This window comes from Panthera pardus, unplaced genomic scaffold, assembly GCF_024362965.1.
Source record: "Panthera pardus isolate Hobbes unplaced genomic scaffold, ASM2436296v1 HiC_scaffold_7, whole genome shotgun sequence".
Classification (NCBI taxonomy): Eukaryota; Metazoa; Chordata; class Mammalia; order Carnivora; family Felidae; genus Panthera; species Panthera pardus.
Window position 1 is genome coordinate 36,865,610 of NW_026527002.1, and position 18,312 is coordinate 36,883,921.

The following is an 18,312-nucleotide window of genomic DNA, read 5'->3' on the forward strand; positions in this document are numbered from 1 at the left end:
ATCGATGGACATTTGTGCTCTTTCCATACTTTGGCTATTGTCGATAGTGCTGCTATAAACATTGGGGTGCATGTGCCCCTTTGAAACAGCACACCTGTATCCCTTGGATAAATACCTAGTAGTGCAATTGCTGGGTCATCGGGTAGTTCTATTTTTAACTTTTTGAGGAACCTCCATACTGTTTTCCAGAGTGGCTGCACCAGTTTGCATTCCCAACAGCAGTGCAAAAGAGACCCTCTTTCTCCACATCCTCACCAACATCTGCTGTTGACTGAGTTGTTAATGTTAGCCATTCTGACAGCTGTGAGGTGGTATCTCATTGTGGTTTTGATTTGTATTTCCCTGATGATGAGTGATGTTGAGCATTTTTTCATGTGTCAGTTGGCCATCTGGATGTCTTATCTGGAGAAGTACCTATTCATGTCTTTTGTCCATTTCTTCACTGGATTATTTGTTTTTTAGGTGTTAAGTTGGTAAGTTCTTTATAGATTGTGGATACTAACCCTTTATCAGATATGTGGTTTGCAAATATCTTCTCCCATTCCGTCGGTTACCTTTTAGTTTTGCTGATTGTTTCCTTCACTGTGCAGAAAGAAGCTTTTTATTTTGATGATGTCCCAATAGTTCATTTTTACTTTTGTTTCCCTTGCCTCCGGAGACGTGTTGAGTAAGAAGTTGCTGTGGCCAAGGTCAAAGAGGTTTTTGCCTGCTTTCTCAAGGATTTTGATGGCTTCCTGTCTTACGTTTAGGTCTTTCATCCATTTTGAGTTTATTTTTGTGTATAGTGTAAGAAAGTCGTCCAGGTTCATTTCTCTGCATGTCGCTGTCCATTTTTCCCAGCACCACTTGCTGAAGAGACTGTCTTTATTCCATTGGATATTCTTTCCTGCTTCATCAAAGATTAGTTGGCCATAGGTTTGTGGGTCCATTTCTGGGTTCTCTATTCTGTCCCATTGATCTGAGTGTCTGTTCTTGTGCCAGTACCATGCTATCGTGATGATTACAGCTTTGTAATACAGCTTGCAGTCCATAATTTTTGAATTTTTAAACCACCATTGCATTCTGAATCTAAGTCCTGCTTGGTTATGATATATTATCCTATTTGTATATCGGTAGATTTGTTTCACTAAAATTTTCTTAAGGCTCACTTTTTCAGCTTCCAGCTATTACTTTTAACTGAGGTTCTTAGAGCTGTAACAGTGCTTTTTCAGTTTAGGGATCAGCCAATTATTTGAGGGCAATTTGTATGCAAATGTTGCTTCCTCTTTTCACCTGCTCTGGCAGTCCTCACCTCTGTTTTTTTGTGAACAGATGATGTGTTGGCTATAGCCCTGCTTTTTGAAATTGATTATCATGTTTAAGCTATGTCCAAAACATGTCTCCTTCATGTACCACTGTCAAAAACATAGTACATGAGTGTTCAAAACAGCGTGATAAATGTCATTTTTGGCTGTTTATCAGAATTTTAAATTACTTGTTTGGGCACCTTGGTGGCTCTGTCAGCTGAGTGTCCGATTTCAGCTCAGGTCCTGATCTCAGGTTCGTGAGTTCGAGCCCATGTTGGGAGCCTGGAGCCTGGAGCCTGCTTCAGGTTCTGTGTTTCCCTCTCTCTCTCTGTGCCCCTCCCCCTCTTGTGTGTGTGCTCTCTTTCTCTCTCTCAAAAATAAATATTTAACGTTAAAAACATTAAAAAATTACTTGACATTGAAGTTAAAATATTGGCCACATACCCATTATTGTCTTTTAAAAATGTGTTTGTCTGGAGGTACCTGAGTGGCTCAGTCAGTTAAGTGTCCAACTTTGGCTCGGGTCATGATCTCACAGCTCATGAGTTCAAGCCCCTTGTTGGGCTCTGTGCTGACAGCTTAGAGCCTGGAGCTTTGGGATTCTGTATTTCCCTCGCTCTCTGCCCCTCCCCTACTCGCACTCTGTCTCTGTCTCTGTCTCTCTTTCTCTCTCAAAAGTAAATAAATTTTAAAAAAAATATTTAAAAAATATTTGTTTGGATTTTATTCAAATAAAACATTTTTTCTTAAATCCTATTATAGGTTAGCCTACTCAGATATTGTACTTGATTTTGGACTAACTTTGGTAATTGAGTCACATGGATTACTTTATACCAAGGAGCTAGAATTCCTTCCACCTAGGACCATTTGAGAATTCTGTAGTCATCACTGCCACTTATGTAATTACTAAATAAAGGTAGAATACCCAACAGGTGTTAGAATATGGAACAAGCAAAAAGCAAAATATTATTTGTAAGAAAATGTTTTAACTTTAGCCGTATTTTCTTCCTCTCTCCCTTCCTTCCCCTTCCTCCTTCCTTCTTGCCTTTCATCTTTCCTTTTTTTGAAACACCAAACATTTATTGTTTATTCTGTATCAGATTTTGTTCTAAATGCTAAACATTTATTAGCTCATTTAATACTTGCAGTGACTGTAAGGTGTGTACTATTTTATTCCCTTATAGTTACAGGTGGCTCAGAATTAGTCTTTTTTATATATGAGGTAGATGTTTTAAATTCTCAATTCTCCATTCCTGTCGCCACGAGTTCCTAACTTACCACTAAGCACGAAAGGTGATGCTTTGTATATGAAACATTTCTGAGACCCACAAAAACAAGAGGAATTGAGGGCATATTTAACAGCTCTTTCGGTTATGTCTGTCAGCTTTACTACTAGAATAAAACCAGATGACCAGTCATTTGGCAAAATCACTGGTATGGAAGCAAGTGTACCTTGTTGCACAAGCAAGGAAGAGTAGACCAGGAGTAGAGTGTGGCCTTCTTATTTTTCAGTAGTATGAGTGCAAGTTAAATGCTGTCTAGATTTTAAAGTATATTAGGACCATATGGGCACATTTCTGTGTATTGTGTCCAGTCCTTCCTTAGAATACTGGGTGCATTTAAAGAATGTTTAAAAGTACGTTTCTACTCATCATTCAGAATTTATTAGGACAGCATCAGTATCATTTTCAAAAATCACTTTTTGCTAGAGTTATCTCACTAGTTTGATGGAACATTTCAAATTCATTTGTTTAAAAATTTTTTAAAAAGTTTATTTTTGAGAGAGAGAGACAGAGAGAGAGGGAGACACAATCTGAAGTAGGCTCCAGGCTCCGAGCTGTCAGCACAGAGCCCGACATGGGGCTTGCACTCGTGAACCGGGAGATCATGACCTGAGCTGAAGTTGGGAGCTTAACCGACTGAGCCATCCAGGCGCCCCTCAAATTCATTTGTTAAAATTTCTTGTAGCAACCATGTACCTTACTTTGGTGTATTATGAAGATAATATAAAGGTAAAGTGATTTGGAAATTTTGAAGGGAATCTTTTTTTCTTTTAGACTATGTAATTGGAAGTTTCTTAGGCAGTTTTAGTAGTGGTTAAGGGTGTAGGCCCTAGAATCACACTGCCTGTTTCCATCCTGCTTACACCACTTAATAGTACTGTGAACTTGGGCAAGTTACTTTTCTGTGCCTCAGTCTTTTCTTCTGTAAATTGGGATAATATAGAACCTCCTTCCTAGGATTGCTGTGGTGGTTAAATGAACTAGTGCTTGTAAAGTGTTAAGAACAGTGCCTGGCCCAGGCTAGTGCTCAGTTAAGTGTTAGCTATTAAAGAAAACGTTTTGTTCCACTAAGATAAGTGTATGTTTACTACCTCAGTTACAAGGGGACCATGAAATGCCTAAAGTTGAGACCAGGACCCATAATTAAAGTAGACTAGGGGCGCCTGGGTGGCTCAGTCGGTTAAGCATCTGACTTTGGCTCAGGTCATGATCTTGTGGTCCGTGAGTTCAAGCCCTGCGTCGGGCTCTGTGCTGACAGTTCAGAGCCTGGAGCCTGCTTCGGATTCTGTGTCTCCCTCTCTCTCTGACCCTCCCCCGTTCATGCTGTCTCTCTCTGTCTCAAAAATAAATAAATGTTAAAAAAAAAAAAATTAAGGTAGACTAGAAAAACCAGAGTCCTGATACTAGTTATTGTAATTAAACTTTCAAGTTTCAATCTATGTGAATGATGTGTTTATATTAAATGTTCAAATGAGATAATTCTTTACTTGGTAGATAATATTTTTTTAGAAGAGTTATTCTGTTTTTTTAAGTTATATAATCCTCCTTTGAATAACTTTTAGAGCAATGATGATTTTTAGATTTAAATTTACTCTGAGCTTCTATTGAAAAATGGCTAAGAGATGAGGTCTTCTGTGCCCTAATCAAAAAGGCAGAGCAGTGCAGTATTTTCTCTTTTTGCCATGATTGTCAGGAAAATGAATTGCTGGCAATAATGGAAGAGGAAAGCCACAAACAATAGCTCAATTGTGTGTTTAAGAAGTATAAGGAGTTCAGGGGCGCCTGGGTGGCTCAGTCGGTTAAGCGTCTGACTTCAGCTCAGGTCATGATCTCATGGTGTGTGAGTTCGAGCCCCGCATCGGGCTCTGTGCTGACAGCTCAGAGCCTGGAGCCCGTTTCAGATTCTGTGTCTTCCTCACTCTCTGCCCCTCCCCTGTTCATCCTCTGTCTCAAAAATAAATAAACATTAAAAAAATTAAAAAAAAAAAAGAAGTATAAGGAGTTCAGTGTTACGTATGTATAACATATAATGTCTGGAGAGGCAAGAAAAGAGGGTAAGGGGTTTGGAGTTTACCCTCTGGAGATTGGTAAAGTTTAATTGAAGGATCTTAAGAAGAGATACGTTCCGAGTGGAGATTGAAGCATGATTAATGATTGAGGGGAGAGTCCAGTGAAGAGAAGGGTCGAAGGAGAAAGAAACAAGAACCAATGAAAGGATGGTCTAGTCCCGGGAGCTGTGAATTAGAAACACAGGTGTAGGGTCTTACTCTGGATAATGAAAGAGCTGATGAGCAGTGTTGAGAGCCAGGTGAAATTGCAGATGTATCTTTCCAGTGGCATTCACTTGCAGTTGTAACAGTGTAACAGTCCCTTCTAAGAGTGGAGAAGGCAGTCCTGGTATTGAGGAGTTGAGGATTGAGGTCTTAAGAGAACATGGTAGCTAGGCATTAAGTGGTTAATTCAGTAATTTGTCTACGTGGCAAATAGGCAAGTTAGACCGGGAGTGAATTATAAGCCTGAAGAATATGAGAGGAAAAGCACCCAGAATTTATAATGAGGTCTTAAGGAACACATGTAGTATGAGGGTGTGAGAGTGCTGGAAGGGCAGGATCCAGAGAGTGAGGGAGGCACTGTAGCAATATTTTGGCATGTGATGGCAGAGCTCAGGTTGTGGGAGGGTAGCAGGGAAGCTTGTTGGGGATGAGGAGATCGTAGAGCTGTGAGATTTCTAATCTTGTCCTCCTGGTGTTTGAAATCTACCAAGATGATGACAGAGGTTGAGTTTGAGATGTGGCTACAGATCCTTGTATAGGTTTAAGGCCAGGAGTCAAATTTCAGTGAAATTGGCAGAGTAGCTAGGAAGTCAGTTGAAGTTACAGTTAGTAATTAAAAAGGTGGATATTATCAGTTTCAAAATGGTGCACTTTTTTTTTTGCATGAGGGTAAAAGATTGATAGGTAGCAACGATTAATGAGCAATCTTTAGAATGTTTCTTTATTTTTGAGAGAGAGAGAGAGCGAGAGAGCAGGGGCAGAGAGAGAGGGAGACACAGAATCAAAGCCCGCTCCAGGCTCTGAGCTGTCAGCACAGAGCCCGAGGCGGGGCTTGAACTCATGGACCTCGAGATTATGACCTGAGCCGAAGTCGGATGCTTAACAAACTGAGCCACCCAGGCGCCTCTAACAATCTTTATTTTGACCTTTTAGCACTATTTTTCATTCTTTAAAGTCCTGCTATATTGTTCCACTGTGCAGCATTAACCCTATTGGAATAGTACAGTTTCCAAATTTTACCTCCTTTTTACACTCATAGAATTAAAAGAAGCACTGTCGTCTCATTGCAGGCAGTGGGTGACCCAGATCTTCTAGGTTGAGAAAATAAAACCTAAAAGGAGAAAGAAGAGGACATCTTTTGTATAAAATGGCTTAATTCCTGTTCTCCCACACCTTAATAAACATTCGTTTAATGTGAATCAGAACTTATAGTACTTTCTTTTTTTAATTAAAATATTTTTTTAATGTTTATTTATTTTGAGAGAGCGAGCGAGAGTGGGGGAGGGACAGAGAGAGAGGGAGACAGAGGATCTGAAGTGGTCTCTGTGCTGACAGCAGAGAGCCTGATGCAGGTCTTGGACCATGAGCTCATGACCTGAATCAAAGTTGGACACTTGACCGACTGAACCACGCAGGCACCCCTGGAGCACTTTCTACTGGAGCATTTGCTTTGTATAAGGGAAAGTAGCTTTTATGATTTTGCTGTAAGAGTGGTGCAGTTAGCCTCTGTTGTCAGTGTAGTGTGATTGTGTACATGAATGTTCGACATCCCTCCTTTTGCACAGAGTGATTTTGGAAGCAAAATAATTTTCACAGCACTAAAAGAGGCTGAGTTTGATATACAAAAGGAGTTACCATGATGACTATCTTCTCATGTCCTCAAAATGGTACTCCTGCCCCCTTCTCCACCCCCGTATTGTCCAGGATGTGTTGAGTTTTGTTGCTACTTTGGAAAATGCAGAGGGGAAGAGAAGCTAGATATTTTTGGAGGAGGAATAAAACTTATCTGAATATTCTTCAAATTATTTTTATTGTAGTCTTTCACACTTATTGTCCTTTAAATTTCTTAAAGCATATGTTGTTTTATAAGATATATATATGTACACTATATATTACACTTGGAGTATTATCTAGTTTAGTGGCTAAAAAAATAGAAAATCAGTGATTTCTTAGCAGCTAAAGATTATTATTTTAAACTTTCATTCATTTAGTCAATTTATTGAGAATGTATTATGTCCCAAGCACTGTTGATTACTGTATGTTTTGTGTGACTTTCTAATACAGCTTTATACCGTCAGTTATTTTCAAAAGACATTTGGAAAACAAAAACTGTAAATATTGACTGATAGATTTACTGTTTCTGACATTCATCATTCCATCTGAAGATTTGAGTTTCTATTTAGTATCATTTTCATTTTGCTTGAAGAACTTTTTTCAATATTTCTTTTAGTATGCCTCTGCTGGCATTGAATTCTTCCAGATTTTTTGTCAGAAAATATCACTTTCACTTTAAAAAAATTTTTTTTTAATGTTTATGTTTTGAGAGAGAGAGAGGGAGAGAGACAACATGAATGGGGGAGGAGCAGAGAGAGGGGGAGACACAGAATCTGAAGCAGGCTCCAGGCTCTGAGCTGTCAGCACAGAGCCTGACTCAGGGCTTGAACTCATAGACTGTGAGATCATGACCTGAGCTAACTTTGTTTCTTTTTTTTTTTTTTTTAATTTTTTTTTTGATGTTTTTATTTATTTTTGAGACAGAGAGAGACAGAGCATGAGCAGGGAAGGGGCAGAGAGAGAGGGAGACACAGAATCTGAAGCAGGCTCCAGGGTCTGAGTTGTTGGCACCGAGCCTGATGCGGGGCTTGAACTCACGAGCTGTGAGATCATCACCTGAGCTGAAGTCGGACGCCCAACCGACTGAGCCACCCAGGTGTCCCGCTAACTTTGTTTCTCATGATGTCAGTGAATAGTTTTGTTTTTTGTTTTTTTTTTTGAGAGAGAATGCCAGTATGAGCGGGGAAGAGGCAGAGGGAGAGGGACAGAGAGAATCTTAAGCAGGCTCCACATCCAGCACAGGGGCTTGGTCTCACTGCCATGAGATCATGACCTAAGCCAAAATGAAGAGTTGGATGCATAACTGACTGAGCCACCCAGGTACTACTGTCAGTGAATATTTTTAATATCTGTTCCCTTGTTTATGTTTTTTACTGTTTCCTCTGGTTCTATTAAGATTTTCTCTTTGGGGAACCTGGTTGGCTCAGTAGGTGGAGCATGTGACTCTTGATCTCAGGGTTGTAAGTTCACGCTCCACATTGGGTATGGAGATTACTTAAAAATAAAATCTTAAAGAAAAAAAAGATTTTCTCTTTATCACTGGTTTTGAGTGACTGATATGATATGCCTTGGTATGGTTTTCTTTGTATTCATCTTACCTAGGATTTGTTTAGCTCCCTGGATCGATACAGATTTTACCAAATATGAAAAGTTTTCAGTCTTTATTTCTCCAAGTGACTTTTCTTCCCCTTCCTTCTGGGACACCAATTGTACATATGCTAGCATGCTAGATACTGTTCTACAGCTCACTGAAGCTCTGGTTATTTTTTTCCCTTCCCAACTACTTTCCTTCCACTGTCCTCCATTTTCACTGATTGCTGATGCTATGTCTTCAAGACAGTGGATCTTTTCTTCTACAAATAATCCCATTCATTTAATTTTTCATTTCAGATATTGTATTTTTTTTTTTTTTCTTTAGAATTCCTATTTGGTTTATTTTTGTATTTTTATTGATTTTTTTATTATACTCATTTTCCTTGAAATCTTTTAGCATATTTATAATATCATTTTAAAGGTCTTTGTCTGCCAATTCTATCTTTTGTAGCATTTCTGAGACTCTATTAACTGATTTTTCTCCCAGTTATGTTTGTGTCTTTTTTGTGTAGCGATTTTTGACTGCATGCTATGAATGTTATGTTGTTGAATGTGTGTGTGTTTATTAAAATTTTCCTTTGAAATGTGTTGAGTTTTATTTTAGCAAACAGTTCAGTTACTTGTGGATCAGCTTGGTCATTTCGGTATTCATTTTTAACCTTTATTTGCATCTGTGTAGGGTAGTCTTTACTTTTGAGCTAATTTAACACTCCTAGTAAGGCATGGCCTTTCTGAATTCTCCACTGAAAGTCCTGGATGTTCAGTGAGGCTACTTTGAACTCCCTTCTCTCCCAGCCCTATGTGAAGTCTGGGACTTGTTCAGCTTCCAGCTCCCTGGCACTTGTTCTTCACCTGGCCTCGTGAAGTCTCCTCCTAGACACGGACAGCTTGCTGTTTGACCAGACTCAAAGAGACACTGTGCAGATTTCTAGAGTTCTCTATCTGCATACTTCTCTCCTTGGGGGATCTCTCCTCACAAATTCCAGCTTCCTCAGTCTCCCCAAACTCTGATCTCTGTCTCCTCATCTCAGTGAGAATGCCATATTTCACTTGTATTTCTCTTCCTTATCTCACAGTCTATATAGTATATGTGTACAGTGTGTGTGTGTGTGTGTGTGTGTGTGTGTGTGTAGTATTGTATGTTTGTGGTATATATTACATTGTAGAGTATATAGTATATGTATTGTACCTTTAGACAAAAATCTGGGGTGGCCTTAGGGCTCACTTCATGTGTTTTTCTTCTCTCAGGGGTCACTGTCTTTCCCTGCCTGCTGCATGGTATCTGAAAATAGTTGTATCATGTAATTGTATGTGTTATGCAGACGTTTACAGGAGGAGGGCAAGTCCATCGTGGCTGGAAGCAGAAGTCCCTGCTAATATAGCTGTGATTCTAATTTATTCTTACTTAAGTGGGTGCTTGGTTAGTGGAAATCCCATCCAGCTGACTATGCAGGGGGTTATATAGGGCCATGCCTCTGAGGTTTGGGGCTCGATATTGACTCACCCGGTATAGAATGTCGAGTAAGCACAGACTAGGCCGCCTTGATGGACAGCAAGATACTAGCAAGATGTAGCAGTTTTAGAGATTACTCTTTCATTAATTTAGGGCTACTGAAGTTTTACAAAATGCTACATTTTTGTTATATCCTCTTGAATCAGATCCCATTCTTATAAACCATGTTTTCCTGACGTGCATAGATTTGGCCATATTGTTAATTACTATATCCTTTTCCAATTTCAGGAGCAGCATTTCTTGCTATCACAACCATCTATGCTGAAAGTGGGTCGGGTTTTGTAGTACCAAGTGCTTCTGCCAAAGCGGGTGTGGAGGCCATGAACAAGTGAGTACTCCTATGTTAATCCCATCACTGAAGATAAACAGTGTACTTTGGTAGTTCATGGAGCTAAATTTCTTCATTCTAGTCTACATCCAGAGAAAAGTAAAACAAAGATTAATTTGGATTTACTTGAAAACATACTTTCTGTTTCTTGGATGAGTCCTATTTATCAAGGTCAGCACTGCCCGATAGAACTTTCTGCGGCAATGGAAGCGTTTTATAACTCGGCACTATCCAACAGCCACATATGAACCTTTGAATTGTGGCTACAGTGACTAAGAACCTAAATTTTATTTAATTTTAATTACTTTAAAATGAAAATTAAGATTAGATAGCTACATATAGCTAGTGGCTATCATATTAGATAGCACAGGAATACAGCCTTTTTGTTCTCCCATATACCTTTATCTTTAGTCTATTTCTGATCTCTATTAAACACACCTTCATCCTTTTATTGTACCTGCTGTGTGAGATTCATAGGACTAACATAAACCAGTCACCACTGCCAGATCTTGTGGCCTTTTCTCAGCAGCATATGATAGCTCTTTGAATCTGTTCCCCATCAACCTTTGCCACTGTTTTTGTGGTAATGTCAGTTGTCATCATGGCTTACTGTAATAGCCCTCTAATGTGTTTCTCTGCTACCAGTCTTTTCCCTCTTTATTTTTTATGCATATTCCCACCAGAATCATCTCTCTAAAAATACAGGTATGCCTATGATACTCCCTAGCTAAAATCTTAGATCATTTTTCCATGACTCTTTAGAATAAAAGCCAAAACTCATTATGGCATTCTAAATAAACTGGTCCCTGACCTTTGTTTATTCACTGATTAATTGGATAAATATTTATTTTGTGCCTTTTGTGTGCCTGACACTATGCTGGGTACCAGGGATACGATACGATAGTGATAGAATAGTCCTCACCCCCACCTGAGTGTATAGTCTTATGCCATTTTTCTTGTGTCTTAATTTCCATTGAACTGTTCTGTATTTCCTTAAATATGCCATGCATTTTTATCTCTCTGTGCTTGGGCTATGCTGCTGTTGGAATTTGCTGTGATATTTTCCCTACTTTCAAGGCTGTCATCATATCACTTCCTCTGTGATGTTTTCTCTCATTTCTTTAGAACAGAATGAATTATTCTCTACTCTCTGCACCCTTAAAACTTTATTTTAGTCTAGTGAGAAGACTAACACACCAATAAATAAATGCCACCCATTGTTATAGATTCTAAAATGAAGGTAGTGTACCAATGAGGGGCACAGGGAAGGACACGCAAGACTACTTTTTAACATCCTGTCCAAGCTGTCTGACTTCCCCACTAGAATGTGAGTTCTGTGAGGGAGAAGCCTTATTCATCTCCATATACTTATTTCTTGGCAAGGTCTGATGTGTAGCTCTTGCTCCTTGCTGGCTGAACTGCACAATTATTCTCTTTCCCAAGTAGTCTCAAAATTCTTTTTAACGTTTAAATCAGTAACATATATTTATTTGAGATACAAAGACATATTACTATACTTAATAAGTCGAGTCTTAGTGTGAATAGAGATAATTACCTTTTTTTTAAGGTCAGATGGTATTAGAAATAAGGAATTAGAACTTGACTATTTTGGCATCATTTGTACAGTATCACTATTTGTCTTGGGTGCCTGGGTGGCTCAGTCGGTTAAGTGTCCAACTTCTCTTGATTTCGTTAGGCTCAGGTCATGAACTCATTCGGGAGATGGAGCCCCCCATCGGGCTCCGTGCTGAGCATGGAGCCTGCTTAAGATTCTCTCTCTGTCCCTCTCTCTGTGCCCCCCACCCCCATCACGTGTGCGTGCTCTCTCAAAAAATATTTTTGTCTTGTTAGGACCTTTGATCTTGTTAGAAGTTTCAGTTTCATGTCCTTTAAGGTCTATGATTCTGTGCTGCTTGTTCTTTTGTTTTGTTTTGTTTTGTTTTATTACTGCAAAGTGTATTGCATGAAATAGATACTCAGTAAATGTGTACTTCCTCTCCAGCCTGCATTCCCATCAGTTCTTTTCTCATACTTTATGGTACATGGTCCTACTGAGTAAGGCCTTATAAGTCCCCAAATACTGCATGTTGTTTGTGCCTTTGTCCTTCACTCATTCTGGCCCATATGCCTGGGCTATCTTTTGTTTTCCATCCTATGCTCTGGTATCTACCATCCTGTTTTCCTCCCCCTTGCCTCTCACCATAAACTCCTATTCCTTCAAGTGTTAACTCAAATATCACCTCCTCCAGGAAGCCTTCCTTCTCACTCTCAGTAGACTCAAGTACTTCTTCCTTTAAGCAGTCATGGCACACCTTACATAGTTCCCAGAAGAGTAACTACTTTGTGATATAACTGAGCTGGCTTCTTTTGAGAGAATAAGACTGCTCTCTTGAGAGCAGAGACTGCCTTTCTTTGAGGGTAAGCAACACTTATAAAGTGTTAGCAGCTCACAGTAAGTACACGATAAACATCTGTTGATTTAACAACAATAATGGCTAACATATAATGAGTATATTGTGCTTAGCATCTTGTCACGCAAAATGAGCTAATGAGGTGGATTTCTTATCATGTTATCAGAATATAAACTAGTTTAATGAGAGTTAGGACTGGAAAAAGTGTATCTGTTGCACCTCTCAGCAGAGATTGGATGGCTTTTCCTCTAGGCATGTTTCCTTAATAGGTTGCTCAGTTTTTCACAGGAAGCCATAAACTCTGCTTGGCTCGGTAATTCTGTTAGGACATGAAGTTACTACTTTCCTAGCAATTTGGAGCAGATGCACTACAAGTACATGCCAAGGGTAGGTATGGTCATGAATTCTGTCAAAAGTATCACTCAGGGAAGCAGTCTTTATGTATGATTTGCCCCAAAGAGATGCAATCCACCCATTCTCTAAAATGCACCCATGGATTAAGACAGATTAACAGACTGTGTTTGGAGCACCTGCCCTCCCACCCCCACCCCAATAGAATGAATTTTGCTGAATTGCTGTTTGTGGGTTTTGTTGTTGTTTTTTTTTAATGTTTATTTATTCATTTTGAGAGACAGAGAGAGCACACATAGGAGGGGCAGAGACAGGCAGAGACAGAATCCTAAGCAGGCTCCATACGCTATCAACCCAGAACCTGTCTCAGGGCTCAGTCTCATGAATGGAACCATGAAATCATGACCTGAGCCAAAATCAAGAGTGAGAGGCTTAACCAACTGAGCCACCCAGGCACCCTCTGATTTGGCCTTTGAATTGATCTTGTTGGGTCATGTTAATTGATTTCTTGTAGTTCCATAAGACTTATCTCTTTGTATCTATTGCAAATATGCAGTATTGTATTATTATATGTAATAATACAATATTACATTACACAATTTTCATTTTAGAAGTCTTCTTGAAAGAAGTGTTTTTCTGATCTTTTTTTTTTTTTTTTTTTTTTTTTTAAATCAGGAACAGTTGTGCTTTTCCTGAGATATTAGCTTGCTTTTTCCTTATGGGCACTGCAAAGTGTGTAACTGATTAGGTTTCATTTTTGCATAGTGTCATGGAAAGAATGGATGCAAATTTGTGACCCACGTATTGTGATTATATGGAATGCCATAGAACATTTAGGTATTAGCTCCATTCTTGGTTCCTTTGTGTTTCCTTATTCTTTTTTTATCTTCGTTCCTTCTTTCCTGCCTTCCTTCTTCTATTTCTTTCCTTCAAATGATTTTATCTTCCTTATTTGGATTATTTATATATTTTTCAATGGTTACCCTAAGTCATTTTTTAAAACTAGATTAAGTATATATAGACACAAATGTACATATGAATATAAATTCCTAAAATGAGACAATAAAAGTTAAGACCTATCAAGTAGGGTTTTAAAACAGATTGCTTCAAGTTTCCATGTTTTCTATTATTGTTATATTTTGTGTCATACCATTTAGTAAGATTTTGTTAGGTTCCTATTTCCTTTTGAGTGCAGTTCAACAATTATATTAAAGCCTCATTAAACATGGATATAGATAGTATTTTATATCTTTGTAATTCATCTCTTACTTAAAAGCACTTGTGATGCTGTAAACATTATAATCCAATGGACTATATATAAGTCAAGCTATTTTGGACTTTGTACATGTAGGACTGAACTCCAGAAGATGTGGGGGAGGGCATGATTCTCTCACTCTTCATGCTAAATTGTGATACTTACTCTAATAATGTATTTTGATATTGGACTTGGTTTGGCAGTGTAAATGGTGGGTGGTAGAGCATAGTGATTATGGAAGGACACTAAAAGGTAAATGTGGTAGGGTCCCCTCCCTAAGGAAAGAAAAGAAAAAAGAAAAAAAAAAAACCTCAAGGCAATCTGTATACGCATGTATACGCATACATGACAACATCCTTCATGACCTTGTAACATGGGACACTTAATCAGACTACATGTTTGTATGTTACCATATGTGGGAGACAAAGAAGTAAAAAATACGTAAAAAACTATGCCACGTGGTGTTCGGGGCTCAGTTCTTCAGAAATGAACCCAACTGAGCGATGCTGGCACAAATAAAGTTGCTTCCTGGAAAGAAAAGCCTTGGCGTCAGGACTCTGTGTGAGAATCCTGCTACATAAATAGTAGATATTAAAACAGAGTGATTAAAGGTACAAATTCTGGAGCTAGACCACTTAAAGTTGATTTACTGGCTGTGTGACCCAGAGCAAGTGATTTAACCTCTCTGTGCCTCAGTTTCCTTGTCTATAATATGGGGAATAATAATAGTACGTACTTCGGGGTTGTAGTCCCTGGCATGTAGTGAGCATGCAGTGAGTCTTGGTTGTTAGCATTTTTAGCATATAGTGTAATATTTCAGAATCTATGTTTTTTAATTTTTAGGTCTCTTGCAGCTGAATGGGGTAGATATGGACTACGATTCAATGTGATTCAACCGGGGCCTATAAAAACGAAAGTAAGGTTTAGTTTGCCTAGTAGCTCATTGTGAATGATTAAGGAATGAAATATTGATAGAAATATTCTGATTGTTGTGTGCAGGACTTGTCAGAGATGTCTGAGCTTGGGGCCCTAGTGGTAGAGAAGAGGGTTTTGCCATTATCCACTATAAGTAAGGAGGTGGACAGGAATACAGCAGCTATATAATTTCTTGATAAGATCTATTTCAGTGTCGTAATCTGGGATCTTTTGTGCCATCAGTTTTGGTATTTTGTCTGATTTGCTTCAGTGATCTGTTATTACCCTATGTTTCTTAATCTTCACCGTATTTTAAGGATTCTTTCTTTGATTGACATCCTTTTTTTTTTAGTTCCTGGAAATGGAAGTATATTTTTATTTTAAGAGATGTTCTAGAAGGTTCTCTGCTCTTGCGATAGGTAGCGTTTTCTTTGCTCACGTCTCTGCCTTTCACTTTCAGACACTCAATTATGCATGCCATTTGACTCCCATGTCTCTGATTACAAATCTTTCTGATGGCGTGCATTTCACCTATAATTAATAATCATTACAGATACTGACTGCAACTTAAAATGATCACTAGTGCTGTTACGGTTGCTGCTCAGAATGTCCACAGGTTCTGTGTTCTCTCACACTGCCCCAGATAACTTCCCTCTCACTTTCTGTTTTCATGTGAAGCAAGAATTTACAACACTAACTGGCATATAGCTCTGAAGGCCTCAGTGAAGTGTGATCACTTGTTCTAGTTGTATCAATAAATACTTTAGAAAATAATGCTAGGGAGCATTTGGATTGTAGGTAGTTCTGGGTATTAAATATCAACGAGGAAATGGCTGTATTAGTTTCCTTAGCAGCTTGAAGGGGGGGGAAATGGAAAGGAGAACTACCTGAGTGACTGAAACTTGACTATCTTATTTGACACTTCAATAGTAAAGAGTCTAATACAATTAATGGAAAAATAACTCAAAAGCATGTATTAACACACGTGATTCAGGGCAGCACTGTGCTGAGCGATCTCCGAAGAAAACCCTGGAGTCACAGAGCTTCTTTTTAAGCCCTCACTAACTAGGAAAGATCACCTGCATTTTATTTACTTATTTAACACATATTGAGTGTCTGCTGTATGCAAAGGTGCTGAGAAAATACAAAAACATTTGTGACAGAGTCCTTGCTGTCAAGGAGCTTACAATGTAGCAATAGAGGTATAGGTCCTTGTGATCAAGGAGCTTGCAGCGTAGCAGTAGAGGTATAAATTGTACACAGATAACACGCATGTAGCTTTAAAGAGTTTAAAAGAAAATTGAAGTCTAGAAACTCTGAAGCAAGCACTGGTAGAGCCAGGTAGCCCGTTGCTACCCTTTGTCTCCACCGGTTGATTTGTGCGCAGGGAGAGCTGGAGGACCCCCCAAGGGGCCTCCTGAGGGCTTGCTCTGTCTCATACCTGTTTTATTGAAGACAGCTGTCACCTCGGCTCCCAGGCATTGATACAGAGAAACCCAGTCTTTTGTGTATTTATTTTTTGATCCGCGCACATACGTACTTCATCTTGGTCCGCACCTTCATATCATTAACAGAAGGCAGACATTGTTTGGCAAATTTAGTTTTTTGGTTTTTTTTTTTCTTTTAAGACCTACTTGAATTTAGTATTCCTCCCTACTTGTTTTCCTCCTTTCCAATTATTTTGAGAAGAAAGGAGGAGAAAAGGAATTTCCCCTGAAAGGTTTCCTACTTGAGGTACTTTTGTGATTTCTAAATCAAATGACAATATCACTACTATGTCCTGCACACTGGGCTTGTAGGTATTTCCGAGTACTTTCATACACCTTTTCTCCTTGGATGCTTATAACAGTCTTGTGAGGTGGCTAATGACAGGTATCCTTATTTTATGGATGAAGAAAACAAAGGTAAAAAGGTCATATTTTCTGGTAATTTTTTTTATGTCAGTATAAGATAAAATGTCCTGCTTTGAGCTAAAATGAATATGGAAGAATTTGGCAATCTCCTCTGTTGTTTACAAGGCCTAAGGTATGAACAGGCTGCCATAGTAATATTCCATTTCTTACAAACTTGTTTCTTAGATAGGAAAGGAGTGCGTTAACAAAAAACGCGACCTAACTATTTTCTTAATATCTAAGGGTGCCTTTAGCCGTCTTGACCCAACTGGAGAATTTGAGAAAGAAATGATTGACAGAATCCCCTGTGGTCGGCTGGGAACTACAGAAGAACTTGCAAATCTTGCTGCTTTTCTTTGTAGTGACTATGCTTCTTGGATTAATGGGGCAGTAAGCATTGTTTCTCTTAACTTTTGGGGGACGTGGATTTGGGGTGGAAAGGCATGTTGTGGAACCAGTCCTGACAATATTGAATATAAATATGATTTAAAATATTTATTTAGCTGCAAACAATATAAAATGTTAATGTAGATTGTTTAGCCTATGGAATTTTTTCATGGATAAATTAATTTTATTAAATGCAAATTATCTTGGAAGACATGCCTTTAAGATGATTTTTAATATCGGGTAGAATTTGAAATTGTGGAGATGGGGGGGGGAAAAGGATTCTAAAATGAGTTAATCAGATTAGGTTTAATCATCACTTTTGTCTTCAGAATTTGGGCTTTGATTGAAAGTGCCGAGGAGATGTTCCATCCAATCAAGATGAGAGAATGTCTAATGGTTCAGAACCATTTTAAAAGGCGTTAGTTTCAGAATTTTTGCTTTTTTTTTTTTTCCTTCAGGTCATTAGATTTGATGGTGGAGAGGAAGCATTTATTTCAGGGGAATTCAACAGTCTGAGGAAGGTAATGCCGTTTTGTGAATATAATATAATATTAGCAGCTAAGATACTAAGCTTTAAAAATATGCAAGAACCACATTAACTTGGCTTTCTGTTTGTGTTAGGTCACTAAGGAGCAGTGGGACACAATAGAAGGACTCATCAGGAAGACAAAAGGCTCCTGAGATCACTCTGGCCTTCATCTTGGTTACAGTGGAAATGATACAGTCTATGATCTTTTGAATATTTTCAAGTCTAATAAATTGTTAACGAACAAACACGGACTGGGTGTGTATCGTGCTGGGCCAGCTCTAGGTATACATTTTATATTTAAATATCTGTAAGATGGGAAATTATCCCTTCAAAAGTTTTTTTAAAAATAAAAAAGGCTAGTGAGTAAAGGCTTTAGTGGAGGTAAAATGCTTGGAAATGCAGAGAAGGAAACAGATATTATAACTTGAAAAAGTCAGGAGAATCCTAATGGTCAAAGTAGCATTTGAGTTACATATTAAACCATGCCTATGGGGATGGGGCCTAAAAAAACCAAAGTAGAGGGTATACAGTAGATTTAATGGACTCTGCCTTTTCATTATATTTCCTTTTTTTAAATGTTTATTTGTTTATTTTTGAAAGAGAGAGCGTGCATGCTAGTGGGGAGAGGGGCAGAGAGAGAGCAAGAGAGACAGTCCCAAGCAGGTTCCATGCTCAGCACGGA

General features: G+C 38.6%; 1 protein-coding gene across 1 annotated transcript in view; it reads left to right on the forward strand.

Annotated features, from left to right (window-relative positions):
• DECR1 (2,4-dienoyl-CoA reductase 1) overlaps window positions 1–17,878 on the forward strand; it is a 39,904-nt gene extending 22,026 nt beyond the window's left edge. Inside the window, exons 6-10 of the mRNA XM_019453421.2 lie at window positions 9,791–9,890; window positions 14,751–14,823; window positions 16,958–17,104; window positions 17,560–17,622; window positions 17,723–17,878. Of these exons, the coding sequence (XP_019308966.1) occupies window positions 9,791–9,890; window positions 14,751–14,823; window positions 16,958–17,104; window positions 17,560–17,622; window positions 17,723–17,782 (443 nt within the window). The 3' untranslated portion in view covers window positions 17,783–17,878. The remainder of the gene's footprint in view (window positions 1–9,790; window positions 9,891–14,750; window positions 14,824–16,957; window positions 17,105–17,559; window positions 17,623–17,722) is intronic.
• The last annotated feature ends 434 nt before the right edge of the window (window positions 17,879–18,312 follow it).